The sequence below is a fragment of the Priapulus caudatus genome, unplaced genomic scaffold, assembly GCF_000485595.1.
Source record: "Priapulus caudatus unplaced genomic scaffold, Priapulus_caudatus-5.0.1 Scaffold1125, whole genome shotgun sequence".
NCBI classification, from domain to species: Eukaryota; Metazoa; Priapulida; class Priapulimorpha; order Priapulimorphida; family Priapulidae; genus Priapulus; species Priapulus caudatus.
Genome location: NW_014578186.1, coordinates 12090 through 21825, shown reverse-complemented (window position 1 = coordinate 21825; position 9736 = coordinate 12090). Strand labels below are relative to the sequence as shown.

General features: G+C 52.8%; 1 protein-coding gene across 1 annotated transcript in view; it reads right to left on the bottom strand.

The window, feature by feature from the left end:
• LOC106815479 overlaps window positions 1–5478 on the bottom strand; it is a 10020-nt gene extending 4542 nt beyond the window's left edge. Inside the window, exons 1-2 of the mRNA XM_014819940.1 lie at window positions 5399–5478; window positions 3806–3959 (exon numbers count right to left, since the gene is read on the bottom strand). Coding sequence (XP_014675426.1) covers window positions 3806–3959; window positions 5399–5432 — 188 coding nt within the window. The 5' untranslated portion in view covers window positions 5433–5478. The remainder of the gene's footprint in view (window positions 1–3805; window positions 3960–5398) is intronic.
• Between the last annotated feature and the right edge of the window lie 4258 nt (window positions 5479–9736).

Below are 9736 nucleotides of genomic sequence, written 5' to 3'. Positions count from 1 at the left end.
CAGTCGCTTACTGTGCGGGAGAGAGACAGAGACAGCATATATATTATTATTATTTATATACACATCTCGTGATCTCACGCGAGCCTCGCCATCCAATCCGTAACACAAGCAACATGCATCGCAGACGGCGCGTGACGGTCATCGCTGCTCACCTGACGGAGTGCGTGGCAAACTCGTTGCCTTCTGAGTAAAGACTTTGTACAGCGCACAGTCCGTGACTGATGGCTAGTGAAGAAAGTGCCCACCAGGGGGCAGCCGTCCGGGTTCGTGCGTGTGCTCCCTCTGTCGCTCTGCCAGCTCCGACCTGGATGACGTCAGTTCATGTTGAATGTATATATGGTATATTATTTTTCCACATATTTATTATTAATCATTTATTTCATTCTATTGATTCATTTTCCCTGTTATATGCCCTGCATGTCATATTTAAATTTGGTTTATATCCGTGTTTGCGCCATGGCGTCGCTACCTTCTTGAAGATCTGTTGGTAGAGGTGGTTTAGTCTTCTAATCTCACAGCTTCGTCCAGGCCGAGCATCACTAGCTGCTGGAACCTCGTGGGTGTGAGTCCCCAGGTATGTCGGCCAGACGTGCAGCGGCAGTTAGGAAGCCTGCAGTTATTCTCGTCGCATGGTGCCGGCCTGTGGTGTAGAGGTATATTAGCAGACGAATATATTTATTTAATTTATTTGTGTATATATATATTCGATTGATTGATTGATTGATTGATTTGTATATATATAAATACCGCAGTCGAGTTCATCTGATGCGCTCTGTGCAGTGCGGTGTACGTCACATACTCCCGTGTAAGGATAGCAATCCTCGCCACTCTCACACTGAAACTCACACGCCTCGCTACACTGCAGTAGATAGCAAGCAATAAACACAGTTGCACGATGCTAGAATATAACTATGATACAGCTGCTACCATCTCCTCACCCACCCGCACGTTAATCTTTGGTTTGAATGTATAGCTTCAATAAATTAGATTAATTTTCTTAATGTTAATTAATAATTAATTTCTTAGATGATTTTTGGCCGACGCGAACACTCTGTAGTGATGGCTGCGCAGAATGCGAAGTCGATAACGCAAGGCGACAAGGTTTGAAAACGCAGAGTCACACGTGAATAAATGATCACGATATTAGAAAACACGCGCCGTTTTTCTCTGTAAGTTGACGCGACGGACCTCGGCGACGGCGGCGCGGCCGGGGCAGCCGCGCGGCGGGAGGGGGGGGGGGGGTTAGTAGGGTATCGAACCTGTTTGTTAAATACACACGCAGCGCGCACACGCACACCACGCACACGCACGAACACGACGCACCCACACGCCACACACACACGCACACACGCACTGGCACGAACACACGCACAACCGCAGACGCGTAGAGTGGTGATCAGTATAATATATTATATCATATATAATATTGGCGCGCCGGTGGATGATGCCCGCACATATGAGGCGTGACGTATATACACGATGGATGCCGCACAATGAGGCGTGACGTATAATACGCGTTATATCGTTCTCTCTACATCACACACGCCTCCCCCACACACGCCTCCCCCCACACGCCTCCCACACACGCTTCCCCACACACGCCTCCTCCACACACGCCTTCCCCACACACGCCTCCCCCACACACGCCTCCCCCACACACGCCTCCCGCCACACACGTCTCCCCACACACGCCTCCCCCATACACGCCTCCCCACACGCCGCCTTCCCCCCCACACGCCTCCTCTACACACGCCTCCCACACACGCCTCCCCCACACACGCCTCCCCACACACGCATCCCCACCACGCGCCTCCCCCACACACGCCCTCCCCACTCACACCTACCCACACCGCCTTCCCCACACACGCCCTCCCCACACACGCCTCCCCCACACAAGCTCCCGCACACACGCCTGCCCACACACACCTCCCCACAACCGCCTCCGCCCCACACGCCTCCCCCACACACGCCTCCCCACAACGCCTGCACCCGCCACACACGCCTCCCCACACACGCCTCCCACACACGCCTCCGCCACACACGCCTCCCCCACACACGCCTCCCCCACACACGCCTTCCCCACACACGCCTCCCCACACACGCCCCCCCACACACGCCTCCCCCACACACGCGCCTCCCACACACGCCTCCCCACACACGCCTCCCCCACCACTGCCGTCCCCACACACGCTCCTCCACACGCCTCCCCACACACGCCTCCCCACACACGCCTCCCCCACACACGCCTCCCCCACACACGGCACGCACGCATGCACACACACACACGCCTCCCCCACACACGCGTCCCCCACACACGCTCCCCCCACACGCCTCCCACACACAGCCTCCCCACCACAACGCCTCCCCACACACGCCTTCCCCACACACGCTCCCCCCACACACGCTCCCCCACACACGCCTCCCCACACACGCCTCCCGACACACGCCTCCCCCACACACGCACGCACGCATGCACATACACACACACGCCATTAACTCTTCATCCCTATCTTTAGAAATCTCCCGGGAGGAAAATATCGCTTCACTGCCATCACCGATATTAAACATCGATCGGAAAATTGCGACCGTTTATTGGCAGAAAATAAACAGATATTATACCTCGTCCCTCGTGCGTTGACGCCTGCATAGAGATGAAATTAGCGAAGCGCAGAGAATTGGAGGGTTAAGAAATAGAGAGCGCGAGAGAGCGCAGGATAGCAGATGAGAAAGCAGGAGAGAGAGAGTGAGAGACAGGAGAGAGAGAGATTTAATATAGATAGAGAGGGGGTAAAGAAGGGAGAGAGAGAGGGAGAAAGAAAAAAATGACACAGAGAGAGAAGACGAGAGAGAGCAGATGGAGAGGGGTAGAGAGGGGCGGCAGAGAATAGTAAATAAGCTTACATTGAATGATCTCCTCCCCGTCTGCACCGATTACGATCGGTCTCTCGGGCCGCACGTAGGCACAGATCACATTTTCTGCGTCGTATGGATCCAGGCATCTCTCCTCTGTCGGCGTCCACACCGTATCCCGGGACAGACCTGTCGCCATGGTAACACGCGTTAACAGAGGGCGCCCGCAGTGATTGGTGGGCGTGTGCAACAGCAGCAGCAGCAGATGATGATGATGAGGTTACGATAAAAGACGCGCAATTTTAAAGTCTAATCACTGCAGCTAATGTATGACTTAGAAACCATCTATCAAGACTCAGACATGGGCGTGGCCTCATCCAGCCAGCAGCTAATACACACAGCTTGGTATTCATCTAGCTATTAGGCTCATACTGAAGCTATCATGAATGCTGTTGGTCCTGCTTTCATATCTTCCCCTCGACCAGCGCATCCGATAAGCGAAACGCGCGTCAGAATATCACGCGATAAAACCTTTACAATATTTCACAGCACACTGATGCAGGCAACAACTAACGTTGCGTCATATATGTATATATATATATATATATATATATATATATATATGTGTGTGTGTGTGTGTGTGTGTCGTTGTGTGTTGTGTGTGTGTGTGTGTGTGTGTGTGTGTGTGTGCGCGTGTGCGTGTGCGCTACGAGCGTGCGTGCACGCGCGCCGCGTGTGTGTGTGTGTGAGGGGGAGGCTAGCATACGGCCCGTGGTGTTAGCATGTTGATTGGTATATCTCATCCAGTAGTTACGAAGCTTTCATGATATCTCCTGGTCGCCGCAATACGAATGTCCTACATGAGGAGCATGAAATACACACCTCCTCCCTCCCGGTGTCTCCCTTCTCTCCCCTATCTCTCTCACTCACTATATATAATATATATATAACTTACTTGATCTTGGGCCATCCGTGGTCGCACTGGTAGAATATCTGGCAATGGTTAGGATCAGCGGAGTAGTTCAGTGCACCGATGTTTGGGTTACAGTCATCCTCGGCCGTCAGCGGCACACCCAGCCGTTTATGCGGCACGGCGGCGGCACACACAACTGTGTCACGTAGCAACACGTAACGTTAGCATGCAACACTTACGACAACACGTAATATAAACATGGCATGACACGCATGCAGCCTTAACCTAACAGCACGTAACTCTCACCATGCAACACTTGATCGTTACATAATCATGCAACTGACAAACACGTAACGTAACCGTAACGTTATATCGCGCAATAACTATAACAACACGGTACGATTACGACGCAACATGGAACGGCTATGAAAAGATGCAATCGTCACGAGCATAGACATCACAGGACGCGACGGACAGTGAATAACAAACAACGCGGTATATGAGTCACGTCATCACGTCATCACGTCATCGCGTCATCACGTCATCACATCACGTCATCACATCATCACGTCATCTCGTCATCGCGTCATCACGTCATCACGTCATCACGTCATCACGTCCATCACGTCAGTCACAGTCAGCACGTCATCACGTCATCACGTCATCACGTCATCTACGTCATCACGTCATCACGTCATCACGTCATCACGTCATCGCGTCATCACGTCATCAGCTCATTCCACGTCATCACGTCATCACGTCATCACGTCATCACGTCATCACGTCATCACGTCATCACGTACATCACGCTCATCAGCAGTCATCACGTCATCACGTCATCACGTCATCAACGTCATCACGTCATCGCATCACGCTATTACGTCATCGTCAAGGTTGAAAAACACGATGAGCAGAAGAGAACCGCGCGTGACAGCCAGTGCATTGAAGCCGTAAATGTTGAGAAGCGTTTGAAGATGTGGATAACGAGTAACAGAGGACTGACGGCCGCGCGCCGGGGGAAGGGCCGCCGGTGTTTTTACACGCGCTCAAAAATAACGAATTTTCTCAAACGCAGTTCTTTTCTATAATTGCAATTAGCGGTTTTTCTTGGTAGGGTTTCCCTGTTTCTGCCACCTGTTTCTCGTTTTGGCTTTGTGTGTGTGCGGTGCTGTGTGTGTGTGTGCTGTGTGTGTGTGTAGTTGTGTGTGTCGGTGCGTGTGTGTGTGTGTGTGTGTGTGTGCGCGCGCGTATGTGTGGTGTGTATGTATGATCATGAGAAGCTATTGTTAGGATCGATGATTGATACAAAGATTAAATTCCTGGAGTGCTGAACCTTCGACCTAGACCGTTCTTAGTGAAACTTCTATAGTGATTCTTGCTAACTTAACGATCGTTCTAAAACGCCAGCACCAGGGCGCTATCAGTGCTGCTATTTAAATAAATATATATGAATAAATATCTAAATCTATCTATCTATCTATCTATCTATCTATCTATCTATCAATATATATTGTTATAATATACATGATATATTATATATATGATATAATATAGATATATATATATAATAAATATATATTATACACAAATACATATTTATAAATGAACATAGATAATAAATGAGAAACTACTTACCAGCAAGTGTGCAGACGACGATGAGGATCTTCATGGTCGTTGAGGTGGCGGCGGCGGCGGCGGCGGCGGCGAGTGGTGAGGCTGTGGGGGTGGCGAGATGACCGCGCACCTATGTGTAAATGTGTGTGTCTCCGTCACCGGTTATATAGTAGAGCCGTGCCCACTGAACTGTATAAACCGACGTTTGAAACACACCGCCGCCACCACTCGCGCCCGCACAAACATAAAGAGTGGGGGAGATCTACAGAAAGTGAGCGACCGAGAGGGGCGAATGAAAAGGGCGAGAAGAGGAGAGAGAGAGAGAGAGAGAGAGAGAGAGAGAGAGAGAGAAAGAAAGAGAGAGAGAGCGTCTCTCGTAAGTGAAAAAAGATGAGAGGTAGCAGAGAGAGAGCGCGCGCAGGAGGAAGAGGACAGAGATGCTAGAGCGATAGCATCACACAGGGTGGCGAGGTGAGGAAGAGAGAGAGAGAGGAGCGCGAGAAGGCGAAGAGAAAAGGAAGTGAACCCGAGAGAAAGAGAGAGAAGAGAAGAGAGAGCAGAGCAGAGAGCGAAAGCTTAGCACGTAATCAGTGGCAAGACATTTATAATCGCATAGAAAACGAGAAACTAGCATATTCGGCTGTCAGCCTGCTTAATATACCGTCGTCAAGCTTAACTCCGTCCGACAACCCGCGTAAGTGCGGTCATTGATGCCCTAGCTAGTGCACTGAGAACGCAGGCGAGAGAGTGGGGAGGGTGGCGGAGATGCGCGGAGGGGCAGCTAGCGAGCGTAGCAAGGAGGAGAGAGGGGGAGGGGTGGGGAGATGCGGGCGAGCAGGGCCAGCTAGCGATGACGCGAACGGAATAGAGAGTGGGCGAGGGTGGGGAGATGGGGAGGGTGGCAGCTAGCAGCCGAGAGAGAGGAGAGAGTGGGAGGTGGGGAGAGGGGGAGGGGGCAGCTAGCGAGCCGAAGAGGGCGGAGAGAGTGGCGAGGCGTGGGGGATGGGGAGGAGGCAGCTATGGAGCGGCTGAGAGTGGAGGAAGAGAGTGGGGAGGGTGGGGAGATGGGAAAGGGGCGGCAAGCTACGAGCGTAGGAGAAGGTGGCGAACAGTGGAGGCGTGGGGAATGGGGAGGCAGGCTACGCGAGCGAGAGGTAGGAGAGATTGGGAAGGGTGGGGAGAGTTGGGGGCAGGAGGGGGCAGCTTAGCGAGCAGAGAGTAGAGAGCAGTGGGGAGGGTGGGGAGATGGGTGAGGGGGCAGCTAGCGAGCGCAGCAGGTTTAGGGATCAGAAGTGGGGAGGGTGGGAGATGGTGAGAGCGGCAGCTATCGCGAGCGAGAGGCGGAAGGGGAGCAGGGGGAAGAGATGGGGGAGGGCAGCCTAGCGAGCGAGAGCGATGGAGCAGAGTAGGGAGGGTGGCGGAGATGGGGGGGGCAGCTACGCAGCGAAAGGGAGAGAGAGTAGGGAGCGGTGCGGGGAGATGGGGGAGCGCGGCAGCTAGCGATGGCGATAAGCCGCGAGGAGAGATTGGGACTGAGTTGCGGGAGATGGCAGGAGGGGCGCAGCTAGCGAGCGAGAGGAGGGAGAAGAGTAGGGAGGGTGGGAGCAGGGGGGCAGGCGAGGCAGCTAGCGAGCCGAAAGTCGCGAAGAGAGAGCTAGGGAGGGTGGCGGGAGATGGGGGGAGCGGGCAGCTACGCGATATGCGAAAGGAGCTGAGAGAGTGGGGAGGGTGGGGCCAGATGGACGGGAGGGTCGGCAGCTATCGCGAGCGAGAGGGAGCGAGAAGTAGGTAGAGGGTGGGCAGCATGGGGCGAGGCGGCCCAGCTAGCAGCGAAAGGGAGGAGCAGAGTGGTTTGAGGGTGCGGGAGCAGGAGGAGGGGCGCCAGCTAACCGCGCAGCTGAAAGCGGAGGAGCAGAGTGGTGAGGGTGGGGAGATGGGGTAGCGGGCAGCTAGCGAGCCGCAAAGCGGAGGAGGAGAGTAGGCGAGGGTGGGTGAGATGGGGGTAGGGCAAGCTAGCCGACGCGAAAGGAGCGAGGAGAGTGGGGAGGGTGGGAGATGGAGCGAGGCGGGCCCAGCTAGCGAGCGAGAGGAGGAGAGAGTGCGGTGAGCACGCTGGGGAGATGGGGGAGCGGGCAGATACGCGAGCCGAAAGGGAGGACGAGAGTGGGCCGAGGGTGGGGAGACGGAGGACCGGGCCAAGCTAGCTGATGCGGAGGAGAGGATGAAGTGGACGGAGAGTGGGGAGATGGCCCTGGGGGGAGGCGCAGATAGCGAGCCCCGCCAGAGAGAGGAGGCCCAGCTGAGATGCAGAGAGCAAATACAGAGAGAGGAGAAGAGGAGCAGAGAAGAGAGAGAGAGCAGAGCAGAGAACCAGATAGCATAGACAGAGAAAGAGAGGGCTGGAGCGCCGGAGCGGAGAGAAAGATTGGAAGAGAGTGAGTAGGCAGTACAGAAGAGCAGAGAGAGCAGAGCAGAGAGAGAGAGAGAGAGAGAAGAGAGAAAGAGAGACAGAGAGCAGAGAGAGAGAGAGACGAGAGAGAGAGAGACTTGCCCTTCATATGGTATATAGTTAACGCCTGCTGAGCGCGAGTGAATGTGCCCACCTGTGAGGTTACCATACTGGGCAACAACAAATCTCCCCGTCTAACTCTCTCTCTCTCTCTCTCTCTCTCTCTCTCTCTCCTCCTCTCTCTCTCTCTCTCTCTCTCTCTCTCTCTCTCTCTCTATCTCTTTGTCTATTTCTCTAGCTTACTCCCTCTCTCCGTACACACAGGTCGTGTTTTGATATGCTTGCAGGTTAGAAATACGGCTTACGGCTTATACCTCACGATGAAGAAACATGAAAAGAGAAGGAGAGAGAGAGAGAGAGAAAGTATAGAGTTAAACTAGGACGATGCTGGCTCCATTACGCTAATGGGGTCGTTGTTTCATAGCAGAGGAGGGGAGGGGGAGAGGAAAGCAAGGGGAGAGGAGAAGGAGTAGAGGGGAACGACGCGAGCGTGAATCTACTCAGGTTCAGAATATAGATGAGAAAAAAACGCGTGCGCTCGGATTAATGACAGATATTAGTATTCCGGTGGCGACAGCTGGCGGCGGCATGTAACAACAATGACGCCGGTACACGTCATACGTCACGCGGCCTTCACGAGAGATGTAAGATTTTAATTGCGTCCCGATTCTAAATTATTATCCGTGTTGTAGGAATGATTAATAATAGGCCCTAGATATATCTGTGGTGCGTGTATCGGTGCGTACGTGCCTGTACGCGTATTTGTGTCCGTGCGCGCCTCTGTGCATATAATTACCTCCGCCAGGGGCTTGGCGGAGGTTATGTTTTCACCGGCGTGTCTTTGAGTGTTGGTTTGTGTGTTTGTGGGTTTGTGTGTTACCATGCACGTTTCAGTTCACTTCCGCTAGGTGCGCTGGCTGTAGACTTACAAACACGCAACTACAGGCTAAGGGGCAACCACAGTCCTCCACCACCTGCACGCTCGCACTAATCCGGATCCAATTAATTATTTAATTAATTAATTAATTAATTAATTTTTCCACTTAATTAATTAATTAATAAAAAATTTCACATTGAGAGAATTCAGCTGGCTTGGCGGAGGTCTGTGCTCTCCGAGTGCTCTAGTTTTATATGTTTCTATACTGGTGTCTGTGTCTCTGTGCGTGCGTGCCTGCTGGTATGTGTCCGTGCGTGCGTGCGTGCGTGCGTGCGAGCGTGCGTGCGTTCGTGCGTGGGTGGGTGGGTGAGAGTGGGTGAGCGTGAGTGCAAGAAACTACTGCTCTATTGACGACCTGGTATTGACAGAGTTCTAAACAAACTTTCCTTACAATCGCCCGTTATAGCGCTATTGCTACATTCAGCTATTTGTCATATTGCTATAGTCAACATCCGATCAATATCAATACAAGCGTTCAGCCTACATTGCGTAACTGTGTCAGTATAACCAATCTCTTAACGTGCGCCTTACGTATTGTTATTATCTAAGGCTCACTTGTTACTCATTTGTTAATTACAGAATCTTCAGTCAAAATTTTTGGAATTTGTTTATAAGCGCAGCAGCCGTCATGCGGGGAGCACGTCTCTCCCTCTCTCTCGCTCCCTCTCTCTCTTTCGCTTTCTTTTTCTCTCGCTTTCTCTCTCTCTCGCTCTCTCTCGCTCGCCCTCTATTGCTCTCGGCCGCGCCCCTCTCTCCTTCTCCGCTTCCCCCAGCGCTCTGCGACCGCTGCATGTTCCATATTCCACTATAAGCGGTCCTGGCAGGCCGCGAGAACATATAGATTAGTTGGACAGAAAAGCAATAAGTAACGTGTCCATACAAAGCTTATACACACAGTGTGTGTGTGTGTGTG